Source organism: Calypte anna, chromosome 22, assembly GCF_003957555.1.
Source record: "Calypte anna isolate BGI_N300 chromosome 22, bCalAnn1_v1.p, whole genome shotgun sequence".
NCBI lineage: Eukaryota > Metazoa > Chordata > Aves > Apodiformes > Trochilidae > Calypte > Calypte anna.
Window position 1 is genome coordinate 827,443 of NC_044267.1, and position 15,665 is coordinate 843,107.

General features: G+C 57.3%; 2 protein-coding genes across 6 annotated transcripts; one reads left to right on the plus strand and one right to left on the minus strand.

Moving 5' to 3' along the window:
* The first annotated feature begins 76 nt into the window (after window positions 1–76).
* On the plus strand, window positions 77–3,360 carry PLPP5 (phospholipid phosphatase 5). The gene is given in 8 exon segments (XM_030464054.1): window positions 77–109; window positions 111–151; window positions 549–657; window positions 1,124–1,214; window positions 1,404–1,467; window positions 1,819–1,943; window positions 2,043–2,213; window positions 2,312–3,360. Coding segments are annotated over 8 exon segments (804 nt in total). The 3' UTR covers window positions 2,482–3,360.
* Window positions 3,361–3,442: 82 nt separating this feature from the next.
* DDHD2 (DDHD domain containing 2) lies at window positions 3,443–13,265 on the minus strand. Of its 5 annotated transcripts, none has more exons than XM_030464016.1 (17): window positions 12,813–13,265; window positions 11,526–11,716; window positions 10,640–10,729; window positions 10,285–10,405; window positions 9,657–9,746; window positions 8,586–8,721; window positions 8,117–8,325; window positions 7,016–7,308; window positions 6,761–6,856; window positions 6,343–6,468; window positions 6,098–6,253; window positions 5,920–6,022; window positions 5,646–5,822; window positions 5,097–5,259; window positions 4,754–4,872; window positions 4,449–4,459; window positions 3,443–4,316 (listed from the first exon to the last, which is right to left on the minus strand). In XM_030464016.1, the coding sequence occupies exons 1-15, from the start codon at window positions 12,994–12,996 to the stop codon at window positions 4,782–4,784; spliced, it is 2,226 nt and encodes a 741-aa protein (XP_030319876.1). In that variant the 5' UTR covers window positions 12,997–13,265; the 3' UTR covers window positions 3,443–4,316; window positions 4,449–4,459; window positions 4,754–4,781. The 5 variants fall into 5 exon arrangements, with proteins under 5 accessions (XP_030319876.1, XP_030319880.1, XP_030319878.1 ...); XM_030464020.1 differs by having other exon boundaries at window positions 4,314–4,459; window positions 7,016–7,135; window positions 7,244–7,308; XM_030464018.1 differs by having other exon boundaries at window positions 4,314–4,459; window positions 7,016–7,137; window positions 7,240–7,308.
* Window positions 13,266–15,665: the final 2,400 nt, after the last annotated feature.

Sequence of the window (15,665 nt, forward strand, 5' to 3'; positions counted from 1 at the left end):
GGGGTGTCAGGGGGCGGGAGGGTCTCGGGGCTCCTCCCCGACGGGGCGGTCGCGGTGCCGCTGCGGGGCGGGCGCCATGCGGCGGGCGGGCGGTGCGGCCGAGCTGGCGGGGGGAAGCGGCGGTGCGGGGGCTGCTGCTGGCGGCTTGCGGGTCTGTGGGGCGGGGGGAACGGGGCACGGCTCGGGGGGTTCGGGGCTTGGCTAGGGAGGGGTCATGGACGCAGGGTCCGGGGTTCTGGAGCAGGGGGGTGGCTGCCCCGGTTTGGGTGGGGGGGTACTGAGCCGCTACTTTGGGGTTCCTGAGCCCCCTTTTGGGGATCCTGGCTCAGGTTTGAGGGGTCCTGACCCAGCTTTGTGGGGGGGGGGGGGGGGGCGTGTGCTTGCCAGGGGGTCTCAACCCCCCGCATTCCCAGAGCCCCCCCACCCCGGCGCCTCTTCCTCCACTCCCCGCATCCCTCGTTGTGCGGCTGCAGCCAGCCCCAAATGGGATTTCTTTCATTTTTATTTTTGTTGTTTTTTTTTTAATTTCTGCTTTTCCCCGCCCCCAGGATCATGGAGTTCCTGCCTCCCTTCCAACGCGTTGTCCAGCCTGAGGAGCTCTGGCTCTACAAGAATCCCTACGTCCAGGCGGATCGAGTCCCCACCCTGCCCATGTTTGTGAGTTGGGGTTTGGGGGGGTCTCTAAGTACAGACCGGGGGGTTCCGAACCCTCTCGGAAAGCCGGGCTGCCCCCCCAGGGGCACGGGAAGAGCAGCACCTTAGGGCAAACTGAGCAACATCAGCGGTAATTTGTGTCATCTTCTCGGTTTTACCACCCCGCGGGCGTGCTCGGGGTTTTATCGAAGTTTATAAAGCCCAGCGGGGGCTTTTTCTCTGTTGTTCATCATCAGTTTCACCACCAGGTTACAGGGACCACAAAGGGTAATGGAAGTTTCACTGGCAGGGATCGTTTTGCTGGAAAGCAGCAAAGGTTTCAGTCTCGTCTTGTGAACATGTTTTCCCCCCCGGTCTCCCCGTTCTGCTGGAGGGATTTTAATTAAAACTCTCAGCAGTTGTGTCCTGCTGGCCAGAGACTGCTCCGGGTCTTCTTCACCGACAGAATCCTCCTCTCTTTTTGTGGCAGTTCATCTCCTTTCTGTCTCCCTTACTGCTCATCCTCCTGGCGAGGCTGCTGATGGGTGCTGACCGAGCAGACACACGGGAAGGTTTCCTTGGTGAGCTCCTCATCATCACCCCAAAGACCTGCAGCCCCCCAGGGGTCTGCTCCGGGGCTGGGGGAGGGGGTTGGGGGGTTCTGTCCTGATGTCTGAGTCCTTTGTGCCAGGGGTATCCGGGCTGAGCTGTGCCTGGAAGCTGCAGGTTCAGGGGGGTGATGCTGCTGTGTCCTCTCTGCTCTCTCCCAGCTGCCAGCCTTGCTCTCAGCCTGAACGGGGTTTTCACAAACGCCCTGAAGCTCGTCGTGGGGAGGTGAGCAGCAGATTTGTTTCTTCTGCAGGGAGGGCAGGGATGCCTGAGGAGGGGTAGAGCCACCCCTCCCCTCCCATGACAGGAGTAAGGGCCAGAAGTTGGATATACTCAGCCTGGGAAGAACGTGGGGTGGTTTTTTTTTTCTAGCAAATATTAGAAGAAACTGGTGGGGACCTGGTGCCCTGGGGATGGTTCCCTCATTCAGGGCTGTGCCAGGGAGCAGAGCTCTGGCACACGTTCAGGGAGTGGATGGGATGGTTCCCTCATGTCACTGTGCCCAGAGGATGGGGGGATCTCAGCATCACCCGTGCACCCCCCTCGGGACTGTGTGCCCCCTGCTCCCTGCCCCAGGCCACGGCCCGACTTCTTCTACCGATGCTTCCCGGACGGGAGAGCCAACGCGGAGCTGCTGTGCACGGGTGACCCCGGGGTGGTAGCCGAGGGACGAAAGAGCTTCCCCAGCGGGCACGCCTCCTGTGAGTGCCCCCTCCCATCCCCCTGCGGGCACAGCGGAGCCCCCGGAGCTCTTCTTGCGGCAGCAAACACCTTTCCCTTTCCCTTCCATTCCCTTCCAGTCGCCTTCGCTGGCCTCGCCTTCTCTGCCTTCTACCTTGCGGGGAAGCTGCGCTGCTTCTCCCCGGGCCGGGGCAGCAGAGCTCTGCGCCTCTGCGCCTTCCTCCTCCCCCTCTTCCTCGCCACCCTCATCGCCGTGTCCCGAACCTGTGACTACAAACACCACTGGCAAGGTGGGGGCAGCTGGAGGAGTCCGTGGTGGGGGGCAGCAGCTGGGAGGGAAGGGGGGGAGGTGAGGGGAAGGTGACCCTGCTCTGGTCTCTGCCCACAGACGTGCTGGTTGGCTCGGGGATGGGCTTCCTGCTCGCCTACCTCTGCTACAGGCAGTATTACCCTCCTCTGATGGACTCCATGTGCCACAAACCCTTCCTGCACAAAGCCAGGCCCCTGCCAGCACACCAGGAGCATCCTGCAGCTTCCAGCTTCCACCTGGACATATAAACACGGGCTCTGCAGCCCCCTCTGTGCTGGGGCAGGGGAGGTCGGGGTGAGAAGAGGCTGAGGATGAACGTGGAACCCGAGCAGGTTGTGCTGCTCAGGGCTTTGTGTGGCTTCACATAGCTGAATTTTGGGGCATTCCTCCCTCCACGCTCTACTTTGAGGCACTGGGTGTGCAAAGCCTGCAGGAGGAGAGCCCCGGGTACCAAAAGTCCTGAAGCAAGAACTGGAAAAAATGTGTCTGTGGTGTGGTCCTGAAAGCATCATCAGGGGTTTGCCTTCCACCCAGCAGAGCTCCCCATGGGGAGGGGGTGCAGGACCCCAGGATGATGATCCTGTGCCAGCCCTGATTTTAGTTCCTTTGCCAAATAAAGGAGGTTAATTCTTTTAATGAGCTGTGGTACTAAAAGCTTGACTTGAAGGGCTGGCTTTATTCCTGGGTGAGCCATCTCCCCCGGGGGGTCTGCAGGGGTTTTCAGACAGGAGTTTCTCTCTTGCAGCATTAATAGAGCTGTAAGTTGAAACTGAAACACTGTCTGACAGCATCCCATCAGAGAGGGGTTTTTCCACTTTGTTTTCTCAGGCCATGGAGGGGTGAAGTGCTCCTGAGTCCTGCACAGCTCTGTGGCAGCACTGTTGAAAGCATGAATTTGCTACCAGTCTCCTCCACAGATCTGTGTATTCTTGGTCAAGTTTTTGTAGATGCCAGGAGCCAGGGGAAGGCTGCAGTGGAGCCTCTGCCACGCTCAGGACCCTCAGGAGAAAACCAGGATGGGCCCTGCAGCTGCAGTGTAAGGCACAGACACAGCTTTACTTTTCCCTGAACTGTGCACATGGGGATTCATGCACACACCACAGTCATCCACTCATTTATTTTGGCTTTTACTGTAAAAGACATTAAATAGCATTTAAAATGTATTTAACTTTTTATTATTATTAATTTTTTTTTTTTTTTACAAAGTGCATAACTTAAAAAGCTGATCATGAGAGTGCCCCAGCTTAAGACTCTTCCTCCTCCTACTCTTGTAGGAGATGCTTTAGCAATCAGCTCAGGCTCTGAGCTCTCAGGTGAAAGAGCAGCTTCTGTTCCTTGGGGGTGGGATGGGGGGGAGGGGATGGAGGCTGCAAACAAAACTTTCCAAACAGTGCAAATGATGTGGAACGATGCAGGGCAAGCACACAGGCAGTGGGGAAAAGGCTTCTCAGCCCACGCAGGGCAAAGTGGGAGGGGAAGTGGTTTGGCTCCTTCCAAAGGCTGTCACAGCAACCACCCCACACACCCAGGTCTGGCTGGAGCTGGGGGTGAAGCTTCCCCCCCCTCTGCAGCCCCATTTTGGGGCTCACCCTGGGCTGGGTGAGGATGCAGGAGCAGGGTGAGGGGCACAGCACCAGCTCTGGGGAGCTGTGTGCCAGGGCAGGACCCCGAGGCAGCAGCTGGAGGAGGTGAGGATGCTTGGTGGGCACCTTCATGGGTGCTGACCCCTGGGGTGCCACCTCCCAGAGCCCCCACTCTTTGCTCCTGGTGGGGCAGGGAGAAGCCAGCCAGCTCCTTCACTCCACGGGGCTGCCAGAGCTCTCTCCAGGCTGTGTTTAAGGCTTTTATTCCTCCTCCAAGTCACAAAGCTCTGAGTGTCCTCACTGCATCAGGAGCAGCCAGACCCTCGGCACCAGGTCCCAGCGAGCTGAGCTGGAGGAGCTGCAGTGAGAGCTGGCAAGGTGGAGGGTGCAAAGTACCTGTTGCTGTGGGGAGTCACAGGGCAGGAGCTGTGTCTGCTCCAGCAGAAGTGTTTTCCCTCGGTGGGTGTTGGTTTTTTTTTTGTTTTTGGTTTTTTTTTCCCCTACCCAAAGTGGAGGAAAATCGTCCTCATCTCCAGGCAGCAGCAAGCACTGGGGAAGCAGCATGCGGGGCACAGCAGCAGAGGAGAGAGGAAGGCAGAGAAGAAATCTGGACCTTCCTGGTGAGTACTCACTTGAATTGGATCTAAGAAAGCAAAAGGAGGACGTGGCCACGGGGCAGACACAAACCCACCCATCCCAACCTCCTGCACCCAGGGGTTTGTTCCCCTCTCCCACAGTTGATGAACTCTCCTTGTGTGCAGCAGTGCTGGTGTGCAGGGCAGGAGGAAAGAAGCCAAAACCACTGACAGGCCAAAGGAAAAAAACACCTGACAGCAACTCCTGCCTCAGGCACGGCTGTCAGTAAGGAATATCATCCCCCAAAGGGACCCAATATCCTCTGAGGTGTCCTGGGAAATTCAGAAGTGAGGGGACTTACATCCAGCAGCCAGAGCAGCACAGGGTGGTCACTGGCCTCCTGGCAAGGGTTGATCCAGTGTGATCCCTTTTGTCTGGTAGATCTCCTTCAGAACCAGCAGAACAGTGTCTTCTGACTCCCTGGGGCAGGAGGACATGGCCATCAGAGGGGGGGGACCCTCAGGGCATCCCTGGCAGCTGCAGTGGGCAGGACCAGGCAAGGGGAACTCCACCAGGCTCTGTCCTCTGCCCACATCCCCCACGGGCAGGACCAGAGACCCCCAGCACTCAGGGCTTTGGCTGCTTTTAAATGGCTTTCAAACCAATGGCATTCTGCTGACACCAGAGGTGAATCTGAAGCTTACCAGTAGCAGAGATGCCCCTGAAGTGCAAATAAATACTCGTTAAAGCTCTCTATTGGCTTCTCCTGCAGCACGTAGTCGATGCGGTTCCCCCCATTCAGCCTCCCCACGTTGATGAGGGACCCCTCCTCCTTCCCTGCCACGCTGGGCTCCTCTGACTTCAGGGCTGGAGGGATGGAGAAGAGCCAGGAGGTTGAGCTGAGGGGCAGCAGCAGCCCCCTCCCCTTCCCTCTTCCCCCCAGCTTCAGTGCTGGCTCCTTCTTCCCCAGGGCTCCCTCTTAGCAAAGAGGCAGCCAGAGCAGGGTGAGGGGCTTGGGGGGTTTATAAAGGGCTGAGACCCCCAGAAGAGGCAGGTTCCCCACCCCCCACCCCTCCAGCAGGCAGCAGCAGGGGGGTCACTGCACTTGGGGAGCCCTGAGCAGCTCCAAGGGCTGAGCAGGGGGTTGATGCTGGGATGGGCTCAGGATGCTGGGATGGGCTCAGGGAGCCCAAGCCCCTCCTCGGGGGGGGGTACAGGACCCTGGGCTGCCCCCTCCCCACAGCAACACCCACCCGGCTCCTTCTCTGCTGCAGCTTCTGGCTCCGGTTCGGTGCTGGTGCCGGTGTCGGTGCTGGCTGCCTCCAGGGCTGGGAGCTGGGCCCGGGTGAAGGATTGCCAGGCCACCCGTAGGGACCCCAGGAGATTGTTCTTCAGGTCCAGGCTCATTCGGGTCAGCCCTTCCTTCAGCTCTGCGAGGCAGGAGGAGGGGTCGGTGTGGGGCTGGGGGCTGCAGCCCGGGGTGTGGGGCTTTTGGGGGGGGGGGAGAGAGGCTGTGCCCCCCCTTACCCAGGTGCATCCTCTTCCTGCCCTTGTGGTGGGGCAGCAGCATGGGCTCAAACTCCAGGTCTGGGACAATCATGGGCTCGATCCTGTAGGCCACTGGGTCAAACTGTGGGGAAGAAAAGGAGGAGAATGAGGCCAGGATGGTTCCCTGGGGCAGGGGGGCTCTGGCTCAGGTACCCACGGGGTGGAAGATGTTGAAGAAGCCCTTGCAGGTGGGGAGGCTGTAGTTGGGGTTGATCCTCTTCACCCCCCGCACCGTTAGGAACATCCCGATGGGAGACCCAAAAGCAAAGAAGATGGTGGGCTTGTAGTCCAGCTGGGGGTAGTTAGCTGAGACCTGGGGGAGAGGCAGAGAGGGGATGGGCTCAGGAGAAGAGCTGGGTGCTGGTCTGAGGGGTGCCTGGCTCCTCCTGAGCTGGGCAGTACCTGTCCTAAGCCAATGTCCCGGTACTGGCAATTCCTGTTGTCCTCTGGGCTGTCCTGGTGCTGTGATGGGGACCCAGGGGGTGCCCCCTGCCCCCCAGGGTGCCTGGGAACTGCTGAGCTCTGGTCCTGCAGCAAGACAGATTGGAACCTCCTGCAGCCAGGAGCATCCTCCTGGCACAGCCCCTCCTCAGCTGGCAGCACCAACATCAGTCTCTACCCCCCCGTGACAAGTCCTGCTGCTCTGTCACCTCCTGCCAGGCCCTGGGACAAGGGGACCTGCAGCTCTGCCACCACAGCCACACAGAGGGGGAGTCAGGGACAAGGAGCTCAGGGTGCTGAGGGATGGACTGGGACAGGAGCAGGTCCTGAGGGCAGTGAGAGGGGACCTGGGTGAACACCAGGTGAGCAGAAGACAAACCTGCATCTGCCTCTGGGAGCTGATGTAGTGGAGAATCTTCATCCTTGGTCCTAAGGGGATTCCCATTTCTTTAAGGTTGTTCTCCGTGCACAAGAACTGGGAGATAAGCAACCCAGGTATCAGGGGGGGTGTTCCTGCCCTCTGTCATTCTGCTCCTCAGAGTGACTCAGTTCCAGGAAGATGAGCAGAGGGTGGGAGGGCTGAGATGAAAAGCAAGAGAAGAACCAGAAGAGAGCAGAACAGGAGAGCTCTTACCAGTGCCTTTCCATCCATCTTCTCCTTCTCAAAGACATCACAATATTCAGACAGCTCCAGCTCCTTCAGGATTTCTTTCACCTCCTCAATTCCCCTGCTGCTGGAGGCCAACCTGTGCCCCTGTGAGCACAGCCAGCCTGGGGTTTGCTCTCCTCCTTTCTCCGGAGCCTTTTGGAGTCTCCTTTCTCCTGCAGGAACACCCCCCGGGGCCCGATGGATCACACCTACCTCCCCCTCCTCCTCCTCGGGAGAAGCTTTCTGGTTGGTCAGGAGATCAAACAAAATGAGCGAGCCTGGAAAACAGGCAGGGAGAAAGAGAGAAAGAGGAAGAGAAGGAGAAGGAGGAGAAAGAGGAGGAAAAGGAGGAGAAGGAGAAAAGAGAAGGAGGAGAAAGGAGAAAGAAGGAGGAGAAGGAGAAGAAGAAGGAGGAGGAAAAGAAGGAGAAGGAGGAGAAGGAGAAAAGAGAAGGAGGAGAAAGGAGAAAGAAGAAGGAGAAGGAGAAAGGAGAAAGAAAGGAGAAAGGAGGAAAAGGAGAGAGAAGAAGGAGAAAGAGAAGGAGAAAGAGAAGAAGGAGAAGGAGAAAGAGGAGAAGAAGGAGGAGAAAGAGAAGGAAGAGAAGAAGGAGAAGGAGAGAGAAGGAGAAAGGAGGAAAAGGAGGAGAAGGAGAAAGAAGAAAGAAGAAGAAGAAGGCAAAGGAGAAAGGAGAGAGAGAAGGAGAAAGAGGAGAAGGAGAAGGAGAAAGAAGAGAAGCAGAAGGAGGAGAAGGAGAAAGAAGAGAAGCAGAAGGAGAAGGAGAAGGAGGAGAAGGAGAAGGAGAAGGAGAAGGAGAAGGAAGAGAAAGAGAAGGAGGAGAAGGAGAAGGAGAAAGAGAAGGAGAAGGAGAAGGAGAAAGAGGAGGAAAAGGAGGAGAAGGAGAAAGGAGAAGGAGAAAGAGAAGGAGAAGAAGGAGAAAGAGGAGAAGGAGAAGGAGGAGAAGAAGGAGAAGGAAACGGAGAAAGAGAGAAGGAGAAGGAGAAAGAGAGCATCAGCATCTCCTCCAGGGCAGCCCCCAGCCACCTCCTCCCCAGGGATGCAGCCCTGCCCTCGGGTGAAGCCCCTCACCCAGGCTGTGCCCCGCGATGGAGACCCCCCCGCTGAAGAGGGGGTTCCTCTGGAGGAAGAGGTGGTACAGACGGTTCATCTCCGAGGCCACCGTGTCCACGATGGTCTGGCAGTACGTGGAGCTGTTGTAGAAGAAGACGTCCAGGATGGTGTCGTTGATGAAGTGCCGCAGGCGGTTGATGCTGGGCAGGGTGATTCGCTCCAGGTCACTGGGGGGAGGAGAGGAGGAGGAGGAGGAGGAGGGGTGGGAACCTTTCTAAAGCCCAATGAGAAGTCAGAAAAAGGATCGCTGCCACCCCAAAGGGCAGAACGTTGTAACCCAGAGCCTCAGACCCAAGGCAGAGCACAACCCCGTGGGACCCCAACCCTCCTGCTCAGCATCCCCGCTGTGCCCGCAGGGCTCGGTCAGGAGGGGGCTGTGCCCTTGCAGGGGGTGAGGGGGGAGGTGGCTGTCCCCAAGGGCACTCACACATCCACACCAGTGGAATGGAGGGAGCTGTGCCAGTTGACAGGCAGGAATTCCACCCGCCCGATCTGCTGCTGCTCCTGGGCCTTCCTGAAGTGTGCCTGCAGCATGCTGAGAGAGACGTTCCTGAAGTCATTCACTGGAAAAAATAAAATAAAATAAAATAAAATAAAATAAAATAATAAAATAAAAGAGCAGGGGAGGGGATCTGAGCCAGCTGCAGGGCTGCACCCCCAGCAAAGGCTCTGTGAGGTGAGAGGGACCCAGAAAAATCCCCACCAGGGTCTTTAATCTGCTGCTGCCCTAGAACAAATCTTTAAATACAATATACACTTGTGTATATAACATATATATATATGTTTACAGGTACATATGCACATATATATAATATATAATGCATAATATGCAGTATAGATAATACAGCTAATATACAATTTGCTGTTCCATCTGCAGCAAGGCTCCTTTCTGCACAGGCAGGGCTTTAACACAGCAATCAGGGGAAGAAAGGTACTTCCAGGAGTTTAAGATGGTTAAAAAAAAGTGCTGTAAAGATGCAAGTGTTGGAGAGGGAATCCTAAGGGAGGAGATGGACTTGGAATTAGCTCTGGGAGGGAGTGGCTGGTTCCCCTCATTCCAAATGGACAGCAGGCTTGGGAATAGTTTGATCAGAGGAGCAGAGAGAAGAACAGAGTGCAGTCAAGCCCAGGTGTGCTCTGTAGGAGCTAAAGACAGATTGCTGTGAAAAAATCTCAGCTCCCTGGATGTCTGCAGCCCTGCAGTGTCCCAGGGCTTGGTCTCTGTGGGGTGGGGGGCTGCTAGTGAACCCCCAGGCTGAGCAGATGACTGATTACCTTCCCAGCTTTGGACAGCTAATTGGAAACCCCTTAATGTGAAACTTCCCTGTTGTGAGCAGAACCCCCCCAAAGGGATGAGAAGTGGGGGTGCCCAAGTGCAAGCAGCAAATCCCACCATGCAGCTTCCCAGCCCGACAGCATTCCCCATCCTCCTCCAGGCAAGAGGAGGATTCCCCAGCTCTGCTCCAAGTCCTGCGTGGCAGGAAAGCTCCACACCCACCACACTGCACGATGCTCCTGAAGCGGATGTCGCAGGCGGGGCCGATGCCGTGAACCACGAACACCAAGTGATCGATCTGCAGGGGCTCTCCTGGGGACAGAGAAGGGTTTGGAGCTGCCAGGCAGGCACCGGGGGGAGGTGTCTTCTTCTGCTTTTTCTCTGAATTTGCATAGGAGCTTCCCCGCCGGGGTAAGGAAGGGGTTAGACAGGAGAGGTTGCCTGACAAGTCCCCGAGGGCTGGCCAGGAGCTGAGGGACAGAGCTGACACCCAGACCTGCTCTGCAAAGCCACCAACATTTAGGTGGATGACAAAGCCGTGTCCCCACCACGGGGAGAAAACTCTGCTCCTCTGCAAGCAACCAGAGCTCGGGGTGACCCCAGGCACAGCTCCAGTTGGGGGGCAGGAGTTGGGGGCACTTTGCCTCCTCCCTTTGTCCCCTGTGCTCTCTGCTGCAAAGAAGGATTCTGGAAACCACTCAGTTCCTTCCAGCAGGAGAAATCCAGGTGTCAGCTTCATTTACAGGATCATGGGGGCTCCTGCCAGCCCTTTCTGAGCGAACAGGTTGGAAAACAAACTCTATAGCTCCGGGTGGGTGGGAGAGAGAGAGAGAGGGAGGAGCAAGCTCACCATTGGGGATCTCAGCAGCGATGTTTTCCACCCCTCTCTTCACTGTCCGGGGACGACCTTGTTCGGTGGGAGTGGAGCCCCACTCGTCAGAGCTGGCCGCGGGCTGGTAGTGCACCATCAGCTTGGGAACAAGAGGAAACTCTTCATTATCTGCACCCCACACCGTGGTTACACAGAGGAGAAACTCACTGGGTGAGATTGGTGGCAGGGGGAGGCGAGGGGGATGCTCTTTGGGCAGAGCTGATTTTGCAGCAGCCATGGTGAAAAGAAGGAGCATAAAGGCAGAGGAGCAGCAAGAGAGGCCCTCAGGAGGAGGAGAGGTGTTCTTACTGTCAGCAGGCCAGGCCCTCCTCACCTTTGGGTTGTGCAAGATGATGACTTCCCTGCTAGGAGACTCCAACTTCTTCTTCCACTCATCCAGGGTTACAGCAACCATGTAAGCTTCCTACAGAGCAGAACAGCCTCTCTGAATAATCAGCTGAGGGTATTCCCAGGAATATTCAACCTCCTGGGACATTTCCCACCCATTTGACAGCAACGCCCTTTGTGAGAGAGGCAGAAATCAGCCAGGTCAAACAGGAGGAGCAGGGTCACCTGAGTGTCACTTGTGAGAGGGTTTCTAAGCAGCCCTCACTTCAATGGCCTCATCAGGCTGCCCCATCAATTCAGAGCTGTTTGGTTTGGTACTGCAGGTTATTCTAAAGATGTATGGCTTTAAATGTATATATCTGTATATAAATATGTGTATATATATCCTTCCGAAGAGAAGTCTCCAGCCATTAAGAGGACAAGGCCACTGAAGTCTGACACACTCAGGGGTCCCTGCAATGATGATTTTCCTCTTTCTGCCATTCACAACTCCCTGGGATTTGGTGAAACGATGAGCAGAGTGAGGACAGTCCTCACAAGGAGAGGCAAACTGGAGCTGGGGCAGACAGGGTCAGGAAAAATCAAAGCAAAGCTGGTGAGGGAAGGCTGCTGGCAGGGGCAGGGGTGTGTGGCATGGTGAGAGCCCCCAGGGAGCAGGAGGATGGCAAGAGGTCTAGGAGAGGGCAGGAGGAAGGGGAGGCCAGCCAGGCATGGCAGGCTGGGAGCCTTCAGGGTTGTGTTAATCAGCTGCAGGAACACTGTGCCAAAGCCTCTTTCAAGTTCGTGTCCTCAGGCACAGCCGCGGTGCCACTTGCCCCGTATGGAGTTTGGGACATCGGGGACAGTGAGAAACCAAGATGGATGTGTTTTACCTCCAGTTCTTCGCTGAAGGCCTCCGAGTAGGGGATGTACTTGTTGTCCTTGTCCCCCTTGTAAAACCAGGTGCAGCGTCGGACCTCGGCCACCTCCTCCTCCCAGTACACGGCCACGCGCTGCCTCTGCCCCAGCAGCACGTCGTACCGACCCCCCGACGTGGGCACAACCACATCTGCTTCACCTCCCCCTGCAGGGACCAAGGCCTGGGGTTAATCACACTGCCAAGCAGCACACCAGGGCAGAGGGGTGAGGCTGGGGCACCTTCTGTGGGCAGCAAACCCCCCTTTCCCCCCCTTCCCCCAGCCTGTACAAGCAACAGCCACCGATGTGCTCTGTACCCAAGCCCAGAGAACAACATCCTGGGAGAGATGCCCCAAGTCAAACTTCATCCAGAGGCAGAAGGGAAGATGAAGGTATTGAGCTACAACTGTCTTCCTCTCTAGTCCAGGCACGTGGACTCTTCCTGCCTTACTTAGGTGGCCAGACATGAATCTGTGGCCCTGGGAAGTGCATTGGTGAATGGTGGAGCTGCTGCTCTCCGAGCCATTTCTCCCCCTAAAGAGAGAACTCCACACAGATCCCAAGGTGGGCTTCACGTTCTCTCAGTTCTGCTGCTTTTTGGGTCTGCCTGCTGGCCAGGCTGGCACTGAGCACCCGGTGCCAGGCTGTGCTGAGGACCAGCAGCACTGACACCAAGAGGGAGGATGGGGACAACCCTGCTGAGCACCCTCCTGGCAGAGAGGGAATATTGGGCAGCACAAGGCTTAGAGCAGAGCCAAGGCAGCACCTCCAGGAGCAGGCAGGGCTCCAGTCACCTCCCTAGAGGAACTGCTGCCTTCTCCCATCCACACCAGCAGGCTGCCTTTGCAGTATGATTATATATATATAATTTAGAGCCTCTATAAGTGAATGAGGTCAGACCACTCCATGCTTCCTTATTCATGCATTTCCAGCCCTAGCAGTAGGTCCGTTGCCAAAAAAAAAAAAAAAAAAAGAAAAAAAATTAAAAAAAAAAATAATCACAATTTAAAATGCCCAAGGGGAAATGTTGAGGTCCCAGGGAGAAGCCTTGGTTGTGCCCAGGCAATTTCCCTCTGCTGCCCCTGCGCACACACCTGATGCTCTCCCTTACCAGGCCGGTCCCTCACGGCGATTTTAAGGGCAGGTACTGGGTATTTAGAACCAAAAGGGCAATTTAAAAATAGCGCCGATGAGGGCAGAGGGGAAGCCGGGCTGGGGAGAGGAGGGGTGCGGGTTTGCCTGCGGGTTTTTTTCCGCCCTACCTGAGCAGTGAGCCTCTTCCAGCCTCTCCGAGTCCTGCATGCTGAAGGGGACCCAGCGCTCCCGGGGGTCGTTGACCTTGCGGTAGAACCAGTGCGGAACCACCGCCTCGTACCGGTTCGCCCCCTCGGGCTCCACTGCCTCGGCCGAGGGGGGCTGCGCCGGCGGCTGGTCTCGGGTGGACATGGTGCCCGGGTCGGGGGGGCTGCCGGGGGGCTGCGCACCCCCCGACCCGCCGATCCCCTCCCAAATAGCGACCGCTGCCCCCAGATCCCCCCCGCGCCGGGGGTCGCGGAGGTCCGGACCCGGCGGGTCAGCAACCACCCCTCCCTTTTGGGGCACACGCGTGTCCGTGGGGTGAGACCCCCCCTGCCCCGCTGCTGCTCCCGGTGCTGTCTCCGGTCCCGCTGCCCGGCCCGGCCCGGTCCCGCTGGCAGCGCAGGCCCCGCTTGGCTCCGTCAACCGCCCAGCGCGGGGCGGAGCTGCCGGAGGGGCCGGGCCGGCTGCTGTCACGGGGCTGGGCCCTGCCTGACAGCCCTGATATCCTGGCATCCCTGCCTTATATCCCTGATATCCTGACATCCCTGCCTTCCATCCCTGCCGTCCCTTCCATCCCTGCAATCCCTCCCTGCCTTCCACCCCTGCCATCCCTTCCATCCCTGCCTGACATCCCTGATATCCTGCCATCCCTGCCATCCCTGCCATCCCCTCCATCCCTTCCATCCCCTCCATCCCTTTCATCCCATCCATCCCTTCCATCCCTGCCTGACATCCCTGATATCCTGCCATCCCCTCCATCCCTTCCATCCCTTCCATCCCTGCCTGACAGCCCTGATATCCTGGCATCCCTGCCTTCCATCCCTGCCGTCCCTTCCATCCCTGCAATCCCTCCCTGCCTTCCATCCCTTCCATCCCTGCCTGACATCCCTGATATCCTGCCATCCCTTCCTTCCCTGCCATCCCTTCCATCCCTGCCATCCCTGCCATCCCTGCCATCCCTGCCATTCCTGCCATCCCTGCCATTCCTGCCATCCCCTCCATCCCTGCCATCCCTTCCATCCCTGCCAACCCTTCCATCCCTGCCTGACATCCCTGATATCCTCCCATTCCTGCCATCCCCTCCATCCCTGCCATCCCTTCCATCCCTGCCATTCCTTCCATCCCTTCCATCCCTGCCATCCCTTCCATCCCTGCCATCCCTGCCTGCTCTCCACCTGCCTGCAGTTCCCGGGAAGGTTGCTCAGCCCTGTCCCACTGGATCCATGCCCAAATGCCAGGGCAGGCAGGCGGTGCCGGTGCTAATTAAGACTCTGGTGTCCCAACTCTTGACTCCAGGGGAGTCATTACCCCCCCTGAGCCGGATGTGGGTGGGCTGGGGTGCGTGGGGTGGGCACAGCACCGTCCCCTTCCTGCCTGGTGCCACCCCGGGATGGCAGGGACAAGCCCTGGAGCATGAGGTGGTCAGCAGTAGAACCCACGCATGGCAGGGGTTTGGGAACCACGGTGGTGGTTTTGGGAACCAGGGCACTGGTTTGGGATCCTGCTGCCCCTTTGTCCTGGGTGGAAATGGGGAAACCAGAGGGCACCGGTGGGAGAAGAGTCTGGTTTCTGTAGAGACAAGATAAATACAGGGACACGTTTCTCATGGGGGGTTCGGTGGTGTGGGTGGGTGCTGGGAGATAAATCAGTCACCAGGAATTGTCACCCCAGCCAGGAATTGTCACCCCAGCCAGGAACTGTCACCCCAGTGCTCACTTGGGTCCTGGCTGCTGCCCAGAGGTGCTGAAATCCCCGGGTTTGCATCTGTAGAGCAAAACCTCGTCTGTGCATCCCCAGCAGGTCCTGCCCCCTCCTCTGCAGCCTCCTCCTCCTCCTTCTCCTCTCAGGTCTCCATCCGAGCCCTGACCCACTTTGGTTCTGCTGAGGAGGAGATGGAGGCGGTGGGGACGGATGCGGTTGCGCCAGCGGAATTCCCGCAGGCTGTGGAAGGTAAATCCCCATCCCTCAGAGCCAAAAGGAAGCATCCCATCCCATCCCATCCTATCCCATCCCATCCTATTCCATCCCATCCTATCCCATCCCATCCCATCCCTTCCTATCCCATCCCATCCCATCCCATCCCATCCCATCCCATCCCATCCCATCCCACCCCACCGGCTGCCCCAGGAGGCAGGAGCGTGGGCACCAGGCACGCCTGGCACGGAGCTGCTCCAGTAACGATCAATCCCCCTTGCTCCTTCCCTTTGGAATGTTCTTCCAGGTGCTGGCTCACTGCCAGGTCCTTCCCAACTGCAGGGACCTGAGCTCTGGGAGAGGAAATCCCCTGAAGGGACAGAATCCCCGGGCAGCCTCCCCCCTGCCTCCCAGACTTTGGGTCCTGTGCCACGCACAGGCTTTGGGGTTTCCTTAGGGACAGGTGAAGGTGTCACTGTCACATTCCCACCGCAGGAAACCTTTGTCCCTGGTGGCAGTGGAGCACGGGGTGTGCTCTGTGCCAGCTGCCTGCACCCCACACTCCTCCTGACAGCGCTGGAACCTGCTCACCCCGGAGAGGGGTGGGAACAGAGTGTCCGAGCAAAGGGGACACACCAAAAAAAAAACCCAAAACAAACAAACAAACAAACTAAAAAACTCAAAAAAACCACAAAAAAAAAACCCACCAAAAACCACCACCAAAACAATGCAGGTTTGCTCCTGATGCAATTCTTGCCCCTGAAACAAAAAAAAAAAAAAAAAAAAAAAAGAAAAAAAGAGAAAAAAAGAAAAAAAGAAAAAAAAAAGAAGAAAAAAAAGAAGAAAAAAGAAGGAAAAAAAGAAGGAAAAAAAGAAAAAAAAAAGAAAAAAAGAAGGAAAAA